The sequence below is a fragment of the Poromitra crassiceps genome, assembly GCF_964638095.1.
Source record: "Poromitra crassiceps genome assembly, chromosome: 4".
Taxonomy (NCBI): Eukaryota; Metazoa; Chordata; class Actinopteri; order Beryciformes; family Melamphaidae; genus Poromitra; species Poromitra crassiceps.
In genome coordinates, this window is record NC_139626.1 from 63,454,254 (window position 1) to 63,474,025 (window position 19,772).

General features: G+C 42.8%; 1 protein-coding gene across 1 annotated transcript in view; it reads left to right on the forward strand.

Annotated features, from left to right (window-relative positions):
• The window catches only part of ncapd3 (non-SMC condensin II complex, subunit D3), a gene marked incomplete at its 3' end in the record, with an annotated part of 123,357 nt that extends 105,135 nt beyond the window's left edge, over window positions 1-18,222 (forward strand). Inside the window, exons 30-35 of the mRNA XM_083636022.1 lie at window positions 1,011-1,108; window positions 4,361-4,413; window positions 7,338-7,385; window positions 14,588-14,644; window positions 14,821-14,869; window positions 18,153-18,222. Of these exons, the coding sequence (XP_083492148.1) occupies window positions 1,011-1,108; window positions 4,361-4,413; window positions 7,338-7,385; window positions 14,588-14,644; window positions 14,821-14,869; window positions 18,153-18,222 (375 nt within the window). The remainder of the gene's footprint in view (window positions 1-1,010; window positions 1,109-4,360; window positions 4,414-7,337; window positions 7,386-14,587; window positions 14,645-14,820; window positions 14,870-18,152) is intronic.
• Window positions 18,223-19,772: the final 1,550 nt, after the last annotated feature.

Consider the following 19,772-nt stretch of genomic DNA (forward strand, 5'->3'; position numbering starts at 1 on the left):
GGGGGAAAAAACACCGAAAATAATAACGTTAACGTTATTGCAGCAAACGTTTGAGCGTGTGTGTGTTAGCAAGTTTTACCTGTCCGTGTCCAATAAAAGACAACTCCGCATCGCGCATGTTTTTAAAGTTCCTCCACCTTTGCAGTAATAAATTAACTCCAATTCTCACAATAACAAACTTCTTCACTCCAATGCTGTCATGGATAATTTAACGTTAACTAACGCTGTCTGAGAGGCAGATCGGCAACAGTGTTTTGTTTAGCGTTACATGGTGGCTTTGCAGGGTCGCGTCAGCGGGCCGAAAACATAGCACAACGTAGCAAAACATGTATCAGCGAACATAGTGGTGCATTGAAACAGGCAAGGAAACATGACGTTCAACCTGGAAACCGTAGCAATACATTTTCAGACTACAGCCCAGGAGAATCATTTGGACGTCCGGTCGGAATTTTTCAAAATAAACGCTTTCATTCAAACTCAATACAATACACATTGAAAATATACAAAGGGGCTTTAATTTTGGTATTTTTCACATTTCATATCTGGCACATGTCAACTTGTCAAAATTCCGAGTCGGATCGAGAGAGCCGCCAGACGGTGAAATGTCCGACGACCGGCTCTTGTGGAACTCTCTGCATTATACGTCACCCAACATGGCCTGGCGGGAGAGACGTCATTTACGCGACTGGTTGTGTGTCGTCTTTCTAATTTATAACGTATAGTGCAACAGTTTTACGACAAATTGTGACTTTCTTGACTTGGAAATGTAAATTTAAATTATGTTTTAAATTGACAACCATCATATGCGGACTTCATGGCACAATTCAAACAGGATCAAAAGATTATTGTCTCTCGTCGTTCACCACCATTCATATTTTTCCCGCGGCTGGTTCAGATAGGGCCTGACCGGAAGGGGCGGGACTTTGGATCTCTATAAAAAAAGAAATGAAATAACAATTCTGAAAAAGTTATTATGATTCCTGTACTGTCCCACCCCCCCCCCTTCCCAGGGTTCAGTCCGGGGCACTCCCGCCCGGGCCAGGCTCCTCCCCCCAGACAGCTTTGCCACACCGCAGCTGCCGCCTTCCAGACTGGCTGCCGCTGCCAGGTACACACACACACACACACACACACACACACCAGGGTTTGAGTTAGCCGGAGTATGCCTGTTTTCGGCTGGAAAAACGTGCACCTGTCCAACAAATACTGGTTGGCCAAACTGTCCCACAGAAGATATGACCAATATCAACAGCCTAATGAAATGATATCTGTCAGAACATATGACCAATATCAACAGCCTAATGAAATGATATCTGTCAGAACATATGACCAATATCAACGGCCTAATGAAATGATATCTGTCAGAAGATATGACCAATATCAACAGCCTAATGAAATGATATCTGTCAGAACATATGACCAATATCAACGGCCTAATGAAATGATATCTGTCAGAACATATGACCAATATCAACGGCCTAATGAAATGATATCTGTCAGAACATATGACCAATATCAACGGCCTAATGAAATGATATCTGTCAGAAGATATGACCAATATCAACAGCCTAATGAAATGATATCTGTCAGAACATATGACCAATATCAATGGCCTAATGAAATGATATCTGTCAGAACATATGACCAATATCAACGGCCTAATGAAATGATATCTGTCAGAACATATGACCAATATCAACGGCCTAATGAAATGATATCTGTCAGAAGATATGACCAATATCAACGGCCTAATGAAATGATATCTGTCAGAAGATATGACCAATATCAACAGCCTAATGAAATGATATCTGTCAGAACATATGACCAATATCAACGGCCTAATGAAATGATATCTGTCAGAACATATGACCAATATCAACAGCCTAATGAAATGATATCTGTCAGAACATATGACCAATATCAACAGCCTAATGAAATAATATCTGTCAGAACATATGACCAATATCAACAGCCTAATGAAATGATATCTGTCAGAACATATGACCAATATCAACGGCCTAATGAAATGATATCTGTCAGAACATATGACCAATATCAACAGCCTAATGAAATGATATCTGTCAGAACATATGACCAATATCAACAGCCTAATGAAATGATATCTGTCAGAACATATGACCAATATCAACAGCCTAATGAAATGATATCTGTCAGAACATATGACCAATATCAACGGCCTAATGAAATGATATCTGTCAGAACATATGACCAATATCAACAGCCTAATTAAATGATATCACTTGACAAAAGTTGATAAAAGTCAAATTGGATTTTGCTCAGACATTCCTCCATACTACACAGAACAACTAGGCCGACCTTTTCTCCTTGGTTGTGAGGTTGGTCAGTAGTTTAAAGCAAGGACCCTAAACTGACACAATTTAGACCACAGACCCCCATTTGATCAGATTTTTCAGATCAGATCTCTTTCTCCTGCTGTGCTCCCCGATTGGTCATTTCTCCTGCTGTGCTCCTCGATTGGTCATTTCTCCCGCTAATCTCCCGATTTCATAGTGATACAACTCAAATGGGTGTTTCACAGTTTCTGTAATAATGTCCAGACTGTAGGATATGTGTCGTGGTACCTGGCAACCCAACCAAACAAGCCTTTCTGCGCTGGCTCAAGCTCTGGTGAGGGCCGTCATGTATTTTTTACCTTTATTTATACAGGGGGAGCCTCACTGAGAGCAATGCTCTCTTTTTCAGGAGTGCCCTGTTCACATTCACACACACATTCATACCTGGAAGCTGACCAGTACAACCACAGTCTGATCTGTTGGCCACTGATCAACTCCACTGGAGCGGTTGGGGTTAAGGGCCTTGCTCAAGGGCACCTCAGTGGTGGTAATGAGGGAGGGGCAAGAGCGCTGCCTTTTCACTTTCCCCACCCAGATTCATCCTGCCGGTCCCGGGGATTGAACCGACGACCTTCCGGTCACAAGCTCGCTTCTCTAACCATTGGGCCACCACTGCCCATGTATACTGTCAATGGGCTCCGCTCACGTTGCCACTGGAAATGGATGAAACGGGTCCCAAGAAGAAGAAATACACGTCCAAATTTCTGTCCACTTGGTGTGAAACCTTCCTGTTTCTAACCGCACAACACAGCGAACACCATGCGTTTTGTGAGTTGTTTTTAGATGTTGACTTTTGAGCACATCTTTTGTTCATTTTGTATGTTTATTTATTTTGTATCTCCGCAACCATAACTCGTAGATGGCACACAGATGGCGGCATTGGATTCGGGGTGAAGAAATACATGTAGTCCTTTTTAGGCATCACGATCTAACCTTCCGTTTCCCAGAAAACGCCAACTTTTCTCTGATTGGATAGTTTGAGGTCGGCGCCAATTTTTATCTAATCAGAGAAAAAACCTCTACGAGTTACGGTTGCGGAGATACGTCCACCCTGGCCTGCATGCAGGACTACAGGAGAGAAATAGGACAGGGGGGTTGAGGGTTTCAAGTCACTGACCAAACACTATTTCAGTGATTGCTGTCAGAATATAGAGACATTTAACACTTACTTTAACACAAAAACATCGCTAAATGTACCTTTTAAGGTTAATTTACACTTAAATAATCCCGGTTCTGCTCCAGCTTGTTTTTACTACCTTGTTGAGGTGAGTCAGTACCCGGATAACTAGCTTCCTGTTTACCTGCATGTCATCTTCATGCAGAGTTTATCATTTTACTATATACAGTATTCACCTTATGTTCCAACACAGGGGTCAGCCAGTTACCTCCTATTGTGTTGACACTTCCTGACATAAGGTGAATAAGACCTGCTCCAAAAACCTTGTTGGTCACAACTCTAGCAACCCCATGCTGCCTTCAAATGCTGTCAAAAATATTGCAATTGTAGAACCGACTCAGGCTGAAACTACACAGAGCGTGTTTGGGCTTTGGCGGAGGGGGCGGAGCAAGGGAAAGGTGTGCCTGGATTTACAACACAAGACAAAACCACATGATGAGTGTGAATGCATCACGCGTGTAAATAAAATGTTTTTTTTATTATTCGTTGCGTTTCCAGGCAGTCTTTGCGATGTGTTTATTGCACATGTTCACATTGCCATGACGATGAAAATATGATATATCGTGCAGCCTTACTGCTAACAAGGAGTACAATAATGTACAGTAAATACAATACAATAATACAATTTATATTATACGATTTATACAGTATAGAGCCTTTTTAGACACTCATAATAACTATATGGTTACGTGTGTGTGTGTGTGTGTGTGTGTGTGTGCGTGTGTGTGTGTGTGTGTGTGTGCGTGTGTGTGTGCGTGTGTGTGTGTGTGTGCGTGCGTGTGTGTGTGTGTGTGTGTGTGTGTCTCAGGCGTAAGTCCCTGCCGTTGTCGTTTGATGGCTTCAGCCTGGAAAGAGGCTCAGGTACGATGATAACACTCTGCACCAACCACACGTCACTTAAAGTCAAACACAGCCACTAGAGGGCGAGGTGCATATTCCAATAGAATGTCTTTTCTTCATACAAAGTCCATTTTGGACGTACAAAGTCGGATCATCAAGTTGCAACATACTGAACCATTTTTCACAATTTGCATCATATTTGTCTTTCTGAGCTCTCAAAAGAAAGGTGCTGCTCTTCATATAAACTGCTCTCAGTTTCTTCCAGAGATGGGGACTCCAGTCACATGACTTGGATTCGAGTCACAATTGTAATAGCTTGAGACTTGACTTGATGCATGAAGAGAAGACTTGAGACTTGACTTGATGCATGAAGAGAAGACTTGAGACTTGATGCATGAAGAGAAGACTTGAGACTTGACTTGATGCATGAAGAGAAGACTTGAGACTTGACTTGCTGCATGAAGAGAAGACTTGAGACTTGACTTGATGCATGAAGAGAAGACTTGAGACTTGACTTGCTGCATGAAGAGAATACTTGATACTTGACTTGATGCATTAAGGGAAGACTTGATACTTGACTTGATGCTTGAAGAGAAGACTTGAGACTTGACTTGATGCATGAAGAGAAGACTTGAGACTTGACTTGATGCTTGAAAAGAAGACTTGATACTTGACTTGATGCATGAAGAGAAGACTTGATACTTGACTTGATGCTTGAAGAGAAGACTTGATACTTGACTTGATGCTTGAAGAGAAGACTTGATACTTGACTTGATGCATGAAGAGAAGACTTGATACTTGACTTGATGCTTGAAGAGAAGACTTGAGACTTGACTTGATGCTTGAAGAGAAGACTTGATACTTGACTTGATGCATGAAGAGAAGACTTGATACTTGACTTGATGCATGAAGAGAAGACTTGAGACTTGACTTGATGCTTGAAAAGAAGACTTGATACTTGACTTGATGCATGAAGAGAAGACTTGATACTTGACTTGATGCTTGAAGAGAAGACTTGATACTTGACTTGATGCTTGAAGAGAACACTTGATACTTGACTTGATGCTTGAAGAGAAGACTTGAGACTTGACTTGATGCATGAAGAGAAGACTTGAGACTTGACTTGATGCATGAAGAGAAGATTTGAGACTTGACTTGATGCATGAAGAGAAGACTTGAGACTTGACTTGATGCTTGAAGAGAAGACTTGAGACTTGACTTGCTGCATGAAGAGAAGACTTGAGACTTGACTTGATGCTTGAAGACTTGAGACTTGACTTGATGCATGAAGAGAAGACTTGAGACTTGACTTGCTGCATGAAGAGAAGACTTGAGACTTGACTTGATGCATGAAGAGAAGACTTGAGACTTGACTTGATGCATGAAGAGAAGACTTGAGACTTGACTTGATGCATGAAGAGAAGACTTGAGACTTGACTTGATGCACGAAGAGAAGACTTGACTTGATGCATGAAGAGAAGACTTGAGACTTGACTTGATGCATGAAGAGAAGACTTGAGACTTGATGCATGAAGACTTGACTTGATGCATGAAGAGAAGAATTGAGACTTGATGCATGAAGAGAAGACTTGACTTGATGCATGAAGAGAAGACTTGAGACTTGATGCATGAAGAGAAGACTTGACTTGATGCATGAAGAGAAGACTTGACTTGATGCATGAAGAGAAGACTTGAGACTTGATGCATGAAGAGAAGACTTGACTTGCTGCATGAAGACTTGACTTGATGCATGAAGAGAAGACTTGACTTGATGCATGAAGAGAAGACTTGAGACTTGATGCATGAAGAGAAGACTTGACTTGCTGCATGAAGAGAAGACTTGAGTTGATGCATGAAGAGAAGACTTGACTTGATGCATGAAGAGGAGACTTGAGACTTGACTTGATGCATGAAGAGAAGACTTGATGCATGAAGAGAAGACTTGAGACTTGACTTGCTGCATGAAGAGAAGACTTGATACTTGACTTGATGCATGAAGAGAAGACTTGAGACTTGATGCATGAAGACTTGACTTGATGCATGAAGAGAAGAATTGAGACTTGATGCATGAAGAGAAGACTTGACTTGATGCATGAAGAGAAGACTTGAGACTTGATGCATGAAGAGAAGACTTGACTTGCTGCATGAAGAGAAGACTTGAGTTGATGCATGAAGAGAAGACTTGACTTGATGCATGAAGAGAAGACTTGAGACTTGACTTGCTGCATGAAGAGAATACTTGATACTTGACTTGATGCATTAAGGGAAGACTTGATACTTGACTTGATGCATTAAGGGAAGACTTGATACTTGACTTGATGCTTGAAGAGAAGACTTGAGACTTGACTTGATGCATGAAGAGAAGACTTGAGACTTGACTTGATGCATGAAGAGAAGACTTGAGACTTGACTTGATGCATTAAGGGAAGACTTGATACTTGACTTGATGCTTGAAGAGAAGACTTGAGACTTGACTTGCTGCATGAAGAGAAGACTTGATACATGACTTGATGCATGAAGAGAAGACTTGATACATGACTTGATGCATGAAGAGAAGACTTGAGACTTGACTTGGGTTCTGGGGACTTGCTGTACTTTGACGACTTGAAAATGTTTCTAAAGTCTTGACTTGCGATCTTGTGTTTGTGTAAATGACTTGGATGGAAAGTGATGAGATTTGTTCCAGCAGATGACTGGATTTAAATTGTTTTGTGAATTTGCATGAAGTGACTAAACTTGTTGAAGTTGAAACTGATGATGATGCTCTTACCAGTTTTTTATCCTATTGACTCATATTCCATTGAAAAGTCCTAGATATTTAGTTTTGTTTATATTAAATTGATACTGGACTCTGGATTAGTTCTGACTGGACTTACTGTTCTACATTTAGCCTTGGGGCTTTGGACTGTTTCCATGTTGACTTTGTTTTGGTTTGTTTGTTCCAGTCGGATCAGACCAGCGAGCCATCAGCACGCCCCATCACACGCTCAAAGGTCAGAACCTCTTCCCCTTTAACCCTTTAGCTTCTCATGAAAACAAGATGAGGATGCCAGCAGCATGGCGTGCTGCATGCAGCATGGCATGCTGGGTATTAACAGCTTAGATACACTGGTGCTTTTGCCTTTATTAGACAGGACAGTAGGCAGACAGAAAAGGTGGAGAGAGAGAGAGAGAGGGGATGACATGCGGCAAAGGACCTTGGGTCGCATATCATCTCTCTTTGGATAAAATGCCCTCCAAGCAGTGTGCCATTCGGATTTCAAAGTAATTGTTACTTTTAATCAATAAGAAAAAGCCTTGACAGCAGGCAGCGGCCACAGCCATTGCTGTTTACTCCTCGGCAAGGTCTTGACAACCGAGCATGACATCGGCTTACTCCCGCCCGTTGGGCTGTTTATAGGCAGTGATTTGCCAATCGTTAGTCCCCCTCGGCACTCATTGGCCCAGAGGGTTAGAAACCGGAAAAAAGTTATTTTGCACAGGGCCTGAAATTCATTTTGCTACCTGTGGGGGAATCCTCTCTGTGTAAGACACCTAGTTAAACCCGAGTTAAACTATGTGCCATTGTCCTATTCTTCCCCACAGTTGGTGGCACCGTGGCATAGGGGTCGACCGATATGCTTTTTTCAGGGCCGATACCGATTTTGATTATCGCTAATCAAAGAGACCGATAACCGATATTTTGGAACCGATATACATTTGCAGTAAAATTGAAAATCTTGGTGTCAAAATTTAGAATGACACGACCCATTGTTAAAATGCATTTTCTTCAGTTTATCCAACTGCAATATTAATTGAAAATAGTCACACTATTAACATTAAGCAAAGTTGTGTGTGTGTGTGTGTGTGTGTGTGTGTGCGCTCAATCTAGTGGAGACTTGGGCATAATATCAAGATAAAGCTGTGGACTTATACTTTTAACAAACTAACACAGACTCACCACAGTAACAAGATAATAGAGGCTTTCCCTCCCCTTACACCTGACACTAACCTCACCCCCAGGCTCTCAAAGGAGAATACTGAAACAAACATGTTCATCCGTGCATCCGCTGACGAAATGTCTCGTCCTAGTTTATTCGGTTCCTTGTTCCAAGCAGAGGGAGTCCATTTGATAGATCTGGTAGTTTATTGCACGGCAGAAACGTCCGCCTCAGGAGTCTTACTCCTTCCTGGACTGAGGGCAGACTCTGCCACACTACAGTGACTCACTAGTGCCTCTTGAGTTAGAACAGACTCTGCCACACTACAGTGACTCACTAGTGCCTCTTGAGTTAGAAGCAGGAAAGGACGGACTGGGGCAAGCTGGTGCTAATGCTATTTTCAGTAGATATCTCTGCAACGCAGTACATAGACGTCTTTGAGATGTCGGTACATAGACGTCTTTGAGATGTCGGTACATAGACGTCTTTGAGATGTCAGTACATAGACGTCTTTGAGATGTCGGTACATAGACGTCTTTGAGATGTCAGTACATAGACGTCTTTGAGATGTCGGTACATAGACGTCTTTGAGATGTCGGTACATAGACGTCTTTGAGATGTCAGTACATAGACGTCTTTGAGATGTCGGTACATAGACGTCTTTGAGATGTCAGTACATAGACGTCTTAAAACCAGGGTATCCGCGGGGTCTTGAAAGTTGGGAATTCAATTTAGGGAAAATCAAGACCCTTGAAAAGTATTGAAAAGTCTTAGGTGGATTTCAAATTCAAGACCCTTTTAAATGTGTTATTTTTTCCATGTGTTTTCATGACATTCATTTACGCTGAGTTAACAAATAATGTGTGTGCTTTTAAAAGAAATAATGTAACGTTACATGCATGTGACAGTGTGTCCGTGTGGGTGTGTCGTGGGCGTCCCCCCCCCCCTCCTCTCCTTCACTCATTCAGTGCTTGCTTCAACACAACAAACATGGCTGCTGTGAGCACATGCGGTCTTGTCCGGTCTAGAGAGCGAAATATGGAGTTATTTTGCTTACGTTACGTTGCTGACAGGGATGGACACTACATAGCCCCAGTGGCGTGCCTGACCAAGTTGGTGCCCTAGGCAAGATTTGTGCTGGTGCCCCCCCTCCCCCAAAGAAAATATAATTAAGCAATATAGCATGAGAGCCAGTGTGTTGTGAAGAATATGTCCCCCTGATCAGTTGTTATCCCACGAGGCCGCAGGCCGAGTGGGATAACTGCTGAGCAGGGGGATATATTCCACAACACACGCTGCTCGAGTGCTATATTGCTTTTATAAAAGGGTTCCAAGTATAATAATATAATAATAACACTATAAGTCCGACTGGCATGGTATTCTGAGAGTCAGTTGAAACACTACTGTAAGGCGGGACCTCTAGTAAGAAGATAGACGGGTGCGGGTGATTTGATTGGATCGTTCTGGAGACTGAAGTCGACATTGGCCAATCTTGGCGCTTGCTGAGAGCTTTTGCAAAGGCTGACACCAGAGCTGTATGCCGACACCAAGTAACGTTACGTCTTATTTAGAAATGCGGGGTTAAGAGTGAGGACGCGCGAGAGAGGGGTTAAGACATTAGCCCGCGTCTATTCTTGTACAAAACATCATTTTCTGCGAAGTATTAGTAAAGTTATAAGCGAAGATCGATTCACAAGGATCTGAAAGGTGTCTCCTCCATTTTGTTTTTGAGGTACTTTTAGTAAGAGAGTTGCGCCATCATGCGTCCATAATGACTCATTGTAAGGACTAGTGACCCTCCATACAGCAGATCAGGAGAAAGCTGTTTGGCTCGAGCGCAGCCTTGCCTTTTAGTAAGAGAGTTGCCATGGCAACCAATAACCCATGGCCATGGGTTATTGAACTCGGTTACTGGAATTATACAATGGCTGTGAACCAATCAGATTGCTTGATTTGAGAGAGCCATTTTATAATAAAAATTATAAACCGGCTGAAAGAAACGGGTCCCAAATAGTTTGAAATCTCCCAGGTGAGTTGGTCCTCAAGAACCTGAGTCTCTCCATTCGTATAACGGAGATCATGTCCGCCAACCACAACTGAAAACAGGGTGGAGTGGGGGACTTCCATTTCTACAGAATGAGTTTCTTGGCAACAATTTTCCCCTGTGACAGAGACTGCTGCGCAGCTGTAGGGAAGTTCAGAGAGGACTCCGAGCAGCCGAAGATGGCGAGTTCTGCCTCCGGCTGAAGGGTTATTTTGTAGGCCTTAGAGTACCAATAAAATATTTTGGCCCAAAATCCGGTCAGTAAAGGGCAGGACCAGAAGGCATGAGACAGAGTGCCCTCCGACACCTGTCACACATTGGTGAGACGTCCAAGTAGGGAAAAAGCTGTGAGACTGCGCCGACAAAAGGCATCTAAAAAAGTTCGGCTGGGTGCGTCGGTACACGCAAAGTGTCCGCATGTACCAGCAGGTCACGAACGTTGTGGGCTCTGGAATGCACAAAAAAAGGCAAATTAGAAAACAGGCTTTTACCCACGACATCAGCAGAGAGAATATGCCAGTGCTTAGATATTACCTCCTTGAAGCACTGGCATATTCTCTCTGCTGATGTCGTGGGTAAAAGCCTGTTTTCTAATTTGCCTTTTTTTGTGCATTCCAGAGCCCACAACGTTCGTGACCTGCTGGTACATGCGGACACTTTTCATGCTGGACAAAGTAGGAGGATTGACGGCCCTATTGGCTTCTTTCCTTGCCTTCACTGCACTTCCTGTCAAAACCACAGGAAGGCCAACTCTTTTGTCAGCCATGTAACTAAGAAAGAATTCAAGATCCACAAATGTATTTCTTGCCATTCTGTTAATGTTATTTATCTACTTATTTGCCCTTGTGGACTTCAGTATGTGAGGAAAACAAATCGTCAGCTAAGAACCAGAATCAATGAACACAGAAGCTCCATCCGCAGAGGTGATCTCAAGTCACCTGTAGCTCGACACTTCCTGGAAGCTAAACATCCAGCCACTGCTCTGAGATTCTGTGGCATTGATAAGGTCGACCCCAGTCGTAGACACACAGATCTAGAAACAAAACTTCTCCAATGTGAGAGCAAATGGATTTTTAAACTTAAAACTGAACAACCTCTAGGGCTGAATGAAACTTTGTCTCTAGCCTGTTTCCTCTAGGCCTCTGGACAGTGTCTACATGTACCAGCGTGTCCCTATGTCCTCCATGGCTCCTTCCATTACTCTGCCTCCCTTTGTTTTTCTCCATTGATGAGTGTATTGTGGCAACCTTTGCATATTTGTGGAACATTCTTGTGATTTACAGCCATTATCTATTGTTTTTGGTGAAGAACCTTATTTTCAGCTGATTGACAGTGACCTGACTTTGTCTGGCCCACATGCAATCAGCTGAAAGCTGATTGATTGATGGCACCTGAGCAACATGATGTACCTGCCTGTCTATTTAACCTGTCCTTGTCAGACCTGTATGTTAGTAGCACTGATGATAGTCCTCGACTGAAACGTTTGCTGCCTTTTAATCCACTTTTTCTTATGTTGCACTGTTTTGTCCTGCACCATGTAAAATAAAGTAATGCCTACCCCACACTACAGGATTTTCAAATCCTTGAAGATTATAAAAATCTTGAGAGCCCACACACTACAGGACAGAGAGAGCCGATTTTTTAACATTTCAATCTTGGGACACACACACAATCGCGTCTGTTCAAACGCAACCCCACACACTAGAAGATTATGCCGAAGATTCACCTTTGAAGCAGGGCTCGACATTAACTTTTAAAATGCCTATTCAGTGTGCGCACCGGGTGTAGTAGTAGTAATAATGATAATAATAATAATAATACATTTGTGTCATTTCGTTTTCTAAACAAATCTTATTTTTTGTTTTTATAATGCATTTGCAATGAAAGGATTTGTTTAACTAATATTTGCGCGGACAGCCGCGTCCATTCGGGGTGTAGGCCTACTGTGCACGGCCAGGCGAAAACCGTCTGCACAGGTGCCTTGTGGAGGGGGCGTCTGCTGATTTGACTCACTTTTCCGTGTAGGCTACATGCTTTGCAGTATAGCATTAGTTTTCCGTCCCGTTCAAAGACGCACGGGTATTTCACCTCGAGGACAATTTCCTCGTTCTTTGTTTCTGTGCGGGGCTGCGGGCGGACCAGATTATTTTGCGAAAAACTGTAATGGAAATGCAGCTACTACTGGCTCTCTGCTCAAGATGCAATCGCCTATCGGGTTGTAAATATCTAACATGTTAGATATGCCCGATTCCAAATCGGGAAGAGGCAGTCTTCCCGATTGTGAATCTTTGAACCCCACACACTACAGGATCTTTTGGGAAGATTATCTGCCCGACGCGCATCAAATCGGGAGCACCCTTGAGAAAATCGGGAGGGGGGAATCTTGACCATAATCTTGCAAATTATCCTGTAGTGTGGGGTAGGCATAAGTCTTTTTTGCTTGATCTCAGCCTCTAGACCTCCTCTGTGGCTTTTTTAGCCCTGTTACATCTGGTGTGCGGGTATTCTCTTTGACACACATTGGTGAGACAAACGAGTAAATCTTGTGCAATTTCTGCTTAGAATAGTGAAGACGGTGAGTAACTTTAAATTGGATCAGCTGGTGTCTACTATTCTTTATATATATTTTTAAGTTTAAATAAACCTTGCCTTTGGGTTAGTCACTCAATTTATTCTCTTGAGCTTGATTTCTTCCTGGCCTATCTGAATTATGTTGTATTGATACAGTGCATAGAGGTTATGGCAAACTAACATTGTTTAGTTTTGCAGTCTCAAACTCAAAATGTATAGGAAGTGTTAGTTAACTCATTGAGTGCCAGCCACTTTTGGAGAACGGACGCTCCCGGTGCCAGAGTTTCAGAGTGTTTTCAGTGATATCTCGAGGCCCACAGAATATTGTGTGATATTACTATGTAAACACCGAACACGCACAAAGAACAAGGAGACTCTATTGTATCATCAGCAAAAAAAAGTTTATTGATACCATTTTCCGTTCTTTAGTTATGAGCTGGAGAAGATAGGTTGTTTTCAGCGTTTTCAGGCGTTTCAAATTATAAGCTGAGATATTCAGCCTTTTGTGAAATGAAGCATTTCAAGCACATTCACTGACTCTAGCTAATATTTTCTGATGTAGTGACGTGGTGTAGTTGTGTGGTGCCCTGCGTGCCCCACCCCCCTCTCCCCCCCTCAGCTGCAAACTCCTCCCCACACTAACACACAGCCTCACGCACCCAGCATCTATTTTCGGAGTGCTCCGTTTTTGTGCGCCGGCTCCCAGCGCACACGGAAAAGCCAAACCGGACTGCTGAGAATGGTTTGGCTTTTCAGTGTCGGGTGCTGCTTTTCTGGCGGCTAATCGTGTGGAGAAACTATGCAGACAGACAGACAGAGGCAGAGGGGCTCAGTTGTGGGAGCGGATTGACTGCTGTTCCCAGCCAACGTCAGCTGCAGCCAGAGCAATCTATATGGCTCTGGCTGCAGCATGAGCGGTTTCTCTTTCATCACGGCTTTTTCCTGCTTTTTTCCTGACCTTTCTCTAATCTGGAGAGCACTATCGCCACCTAATGAGTCCGTAAAATAGGTTATACACCTTCAATAGCTACAATATTTGTACAGGAGATGCAGGAGGCTTTGATCCACGTCCCACCGTCAAAAAAACGCATTTGACGTTGATCGACGTCGTTGGCACTCAATGAGTTAAAGGTGTGTCGCTGATGTAATCGGTCACAGCTCAAAGTGGCGATGGGGTCTTGAAATTTATTGCAAGGGTCAAAAACTCTTGAATTTAACCTCAGGATTGGTGCATATACCCTGTAAAACGTTTCTCAAGATCCTATTGATAATTTTTGTTTTCAACTTAAATTCTGGCTAAATTTTACACACCGCAGACCGCACCTTTAACTCTCCACCGTTATTTATTTCATTTCGACCCACCCACATTTTAATATCTTTAACCTCAAAAGAGCAAAACTTCTGCACACCCAAAGAATGATGAAAGTCATTGGACCGAAATGTTATTCTTTTGTTGAATACACTTTTTTTGCAAGTGGAGACAGTGTGCGGGAGTTCTCTCTTCAACTTTTGAGTACCATCTAGAATTCTAGATTTCAGTAAGATGCTTGTTTTGTAATTTTTCTGCGGTTACTTTCTTGATGTCAACTTTGTTTGTTTTTCTTTCCCCCCCTGACACTTCTCTCTCCACCGTCACACTCCTCTCTCCACGGGGATCCAGGCGTCAATCTAACTTTCGGTGAAGGACCCAGCGCCATCTTCAGCGACCGAGAAACAAGTTAGCTTCTTCTCTGACACTTTCTCACTTTACATGTCACATGTTGGGCCTTTGGGCAACAGAAAAGAAACTCCAATTCCTACATCACCAATGTTATAATATGCAGAGTCCAAAGCAGCTGAGGAGAGCAGGGAGTTGGACAGTCTTGTTTCAATTGAATCCTCATCTGTTCTCAGATTCAGCTGTGGAGACCAGCGTCCTCAATGTGCTGTCAGGGGACCAACAGTAAGTACCAAATATTTTCATTCTGTTGGGTGTATAAGGTGTTGTTGGGTGTATAAGGTGGTGTTGGGTGTATAAGGTGGTGTTGGGTGTATAAGGTGGTGTTGGGTGTATAAGGTGGTGTTGGGTGTATAAGGTGGTGTTGGGTGTATAAGGTGGTGTTGGGTGTATAAGGTGGTGTTGGGTGTATAAGGTGTTGTTGGGTGTATAAGGTGTTGTTGGGTGTATAAGGTGTTGTTGGGTGTATAAGGTGTTGTTGGGTGTATAAGGTGTTGTTGGGTGTATAAGGTGTTGTTGGGTGTATAAGGTGTTGTTGGGTGTATAAGGTGTTGTTGGGTGTATAAGGTGGTGTTGGGTGTATAAGGTGGTGTTGGGTGTATAAGGTGGTGTTGGGTGTATAAGGTGGTGTTGGGTGTATAAGGTGTTGTTGGGTGTATAAGGTGTTGTTGGGTGTATAAGGTGGTGTTGGGTGTATAAGGTGTTGTTGGGTGTATAAGGTGTTGTTGGGTGTATAAGGTGGTGTTGGGTGTATAAGGTGTTGTTGGGTGTATAAGGTGTTGTTGGGTGTATAAGGTGGTGTTGGGTGTATAAGGTGTTGTTGGGTGTATAAGGTGTTGTTGGGTGTATAAGGTGTTGTTGGGTGTATAAGGTGGTGTTGGGTGTATAAGGTGGTGTTGGGTGTATAAGGTGTTGTTGGGTGTATAAGGTGGTGTTGGGTGTATAAGGTGTTGTTGGGTGTATAAGGTGTTGTTGGGTGTATAAGGTGGTGTTGGGTGTATAAGGTGGTGTTGGGTGTATAAGGTGGTGTTGGGTGTATAAGGTGGTGTTGGGTGTATAAGGTGGTGTTGGGTGTATAAGGTGTTGTTGGGTGTATAAGGTGTTGTTGGGTGTATAAGGTGGTGTTGGGTGTATAAGGTGGTGTTGGGTGTATAAGGTGGTGTTGGGTGTATAAGGTGTTGTTGGGTGTATAAGGTGGTGTTGGGTGTATAAGGTGTTGTTGGGTGTATAAGGTGTTGTTGGGTGTATAAGGTGGTGTTGGGTGTATAAGGTGTTGTTGGGTGTATAAGGTGGTGTTGGGTGTATAAGGTGGTGTTGGGTGTATAAGGTGGTGTTGGGTGTATAAGGTGGTGTTGGGTGTATAAGGTGGTGTTGGGTGTATAAGGTGTTGTTGGGTGTATAAGGTGTTGTTGGGTGTATAAGGTGGTGTTGGGTGTATAAGGTGTTGTTGGGTGTATAAGGTGGTGTTGGGTGTATAAGGTGTTGTTGGGTGTATAAGGTGGTGTTGGGTGTATAAGGTGTTGTTGGGTGTATAAGGTGTTGTTGGGTGTATAAGGTGTTGTTGGGTGTATAAGGTGTTGTTGGGTGTATAAGGTGTTGGGTGTATAAGGTGGTGTTGGGTGTATAAGGTGTTGTTGGGTGTATAAGGTGTTGTTGGGTGTATAAGGTGTTGTTGGGTGTATAAGGTGTTGTTGGGTGTATAAGGTGTTGGGTGTATAAGGTGTTGTTGGGTGTATAAGGTGTTGGGTGTATAAGGTGGTGTTGGGTGTATAAGGTGGTGTTGTATAAGGTGTTGTTGGGTGTATAAGGTGTTGTTGGGTGTATAAGGTGTTGTTGGGTGTATAAGGTGTTGGGTGTATAAGGTGTTGTTGTATAAGGTGTTGTTGGGTGTATAAGGTGTTGTTGTATAAGGTGTTGTTGGGTGTATAAGGTGTTGTTGTATAAGGTGTTGTTGGGTGTATAAGGTGTTGGGTGTATAAGGTGTTGGGTGTATAAGGTGTTGTTGGGTGTATAAGGTGTTGTTGTATAAGGTGTTGTTGGGTGTATAAGGTGTTGTTGGGTGTATAAGGTGTTGTTGGGTGTATAAGGTGTTGGGTGTATAAGGTGTTGTTGGGTGTATAAGGTGTTGGGTGTATAAGGTGGTGTTGGGTGTATAAGGTGTTGGGTGTATAAGGTGGTGTTGGGTGTATAAGGTGGTGTTGGGTGTATAAGGTGTTGTTGGGTGTATAAGGTGGTGTTGGGTGTATAATGTGTTGAGTGTATAAGTGAAAGATCCCTTACAGGGGAAAAAACACATGAGGTCCACATGTGGTGAAACATGTTAAATTTAACATGTTAAGTTTTAGGGCTGTGCCGATTCACTTATCTCCCGATTCGATACTATCACGATACTTGGGTGCCGATTCGATATATATTGCGATTCTTAAGTATTGCGATTCTACGATTATTGCGATTCGATATTACGATTTATTGCGATTTTTGTTTCTTTTTTTCTTTTCTTTTTTCAGTTTGTTTGCTTTTTTCCACTAGATTAGAACATGGGAAAAGTTGAATCATACATTAGAGACTGTATATTATATCATGAGTAGGGCTGGGCGATATAGTTAAAAACAGGGGCGGACTGGGATCATAATTCAGGCCGGGCATTAGATACCAAGCAGGCCAGGCCGATATGGGCAGACGCGCGTGAAATTTGGGCCGTTTGAAGCCCAATTTGGGCCGTTTGAAGCTCAATGTGGGTAGTTTGAAGCCCAATTTGGGCCGTTTGAAGCTCAATTTGGGTCGTTTGAAGCCCAATTTGGGCCGTTTGAAGCTCAATTTGGGTCGTTTGAAGCCCAATTTGGGCCGTTTGAAGCCCAATTTGGGCCAAGTCCAATTTTACAATGAGATGCACCCACTTTAACCCTGAAGTGTAATTATTACTTCAGACTAACTAATAAAGTAAAAAAAACACTAGTAAACCAGTAGGCAGCGCCTGGCCTGCTGTTCAGTGAGTGGCCTGACTGCGGGCACCAAAAAAAAAAAAAAAAAAAAAAAAAAATTTTTTTTTTTTTTGCTTTTGCGATTATCGATTCTGGAATAAAAGATCGATTCAAAAAATCGTGACAGTAAAAATCGCGATACTTAGGTGAATCGATTTTTTCTCCCACCCCTATTAAGTTTACATTTACATGGAGTTTCACATGTAATCACATAGGTTTCATATGTAATCACATTACATGGGGAAATTACATGGGTTTCAGACATTTTACATGTGTTCCACATGTTTTCACATGTGAAATTTCATGTGAAAAATCGCGTCATCACGTGATTTTTGCACGTGGTTTTTCTGTAAGGTTTCATTTATTTTCTGAATTTATTCTTAGTTTTCCATTTCCCCTTTCTCTCAAGCACCCCGGCCTGTAGTACCTCCACATACCCCTAAGGGTACGCATGCCGCAGTTTGGGAACCATTGGAGGTGTTGGGTGTATGTAGTGTGGGCTTCACTGTCTCCTCGTTGTGTTTCAGAGCTGCAGAGCTGAGGCAGTGGAATGTCCAGTCTCCTCTCCGGCAGAAGAAAAGGCCCACCAAGAAATAATATTATAATATATATATATAAATATATATATATATATATATATACTTATATATATACGTGTATGTATATATATATATATATATATATATATATATATATATATATATATATATATATATATGGATATAGATCATGTGGAGCAGCTAGATATGATAACAAATAAACAAACTTTAATTAATCAAAATATTTTGAGTGGCCTGAATGTATTTAGGATATATTGTACTTGCAGGTAAATATCAGCAGTGCATATCTTTCAAATTAACATCATCTGCATGCACAAATACTGTATATGTTTTGGGTAGTGTTACGTTCCCAACTGTTACTTGAATCAGAAACAAAATCACTGTGATTAACTGAAATGCATATTTGAAATGTGCCAAGATTTGAAGGTCTCACCCACGGGACAGGGCCTCAGTCACAATGTTCTCAGCATGACAGGGGAAGTCAGAGCCTGGAAGTTCACTCCAGGTTGAGGGTGCACCACCTCGATTATGAGGCAGAGGTTCTGTCCTTTTATGATGGATGACATGACCCTGCTCTACAAAGTCAACACAACCTTCACCCAGCCCCTGCATGCTGGGCCTGGCCCATAGAGTGCACTCTCGGCAGAGGTGCCGAAGTCAGAGGTTCAACATGGCCTGGTAGAGGGAGGGCACTGATACTGTAGCCACACTCTGCTGTGTACAGCTTAGTGATGGGGTACACACCTGTCCTGTCACAGCCTCAAAGCAAGGCTCCTCCCCAGTGAAGGAGAGATCCCAACACTCCTTGTCAAGTACACAATTTGGAATGTCCGCACATTTGGCAGTTGACGCAGAAAGGAGCCAGGATACTCCAAGCCATAATCCAAAAGCCATGGCTGATGTGTTGCAGTGTCCAAAACTAGCAAACTACACCTGCTAGCCAAGCTGATCGAGCTCAACTCGTTAATTGCAATATCCTAGCCAAAATACCCACAACTCACCTCTACCTGTGGCGACGATCGCAGTGAGTATTACGGCTGATGTTCAATCATGAAATTCAAGTCACCCTTCAAACAAACCACCTCAGCTCCCACTTCTAATTGTCTTCAGGGCTCGAGGCGATGCAGGCTATCTGCCCCCTCCCCAGGGTTCGCCCCACCAAATCTGCTGAGGCAAGAAGGTGACAATGAACAATCACAGATAATACTCACCACGCACCACCGGAGAGCACCTGAGCACAAACCAATAAACACTGATCACTTGTAACATCTCAAAGTTCCTTTGTCAAATCCCGGACGAGTCCCCATATATGTTAAGTTCCCAAGTTTGACCAGGGGAGAAAGGATGTAACATGAAACACAACAAACCGGGGCACAAAGGAGACAGATCATTTACAATAATCAGGTTTTATTACTAAAATAAGGTTAAATAAAAAGGTACAAATCGAATCAACACAGGACTGCTTTGGGCCCGGCGCCACGAGGGGGCGCCAGGGGGCTTTGCACCCTCAGTTCAATTTTCTGCCCCCCTCACTTTTTTTTTTTTTTTTAAAGAATAGTTCATCTATAAAGGCCAGTTAGGCAATGT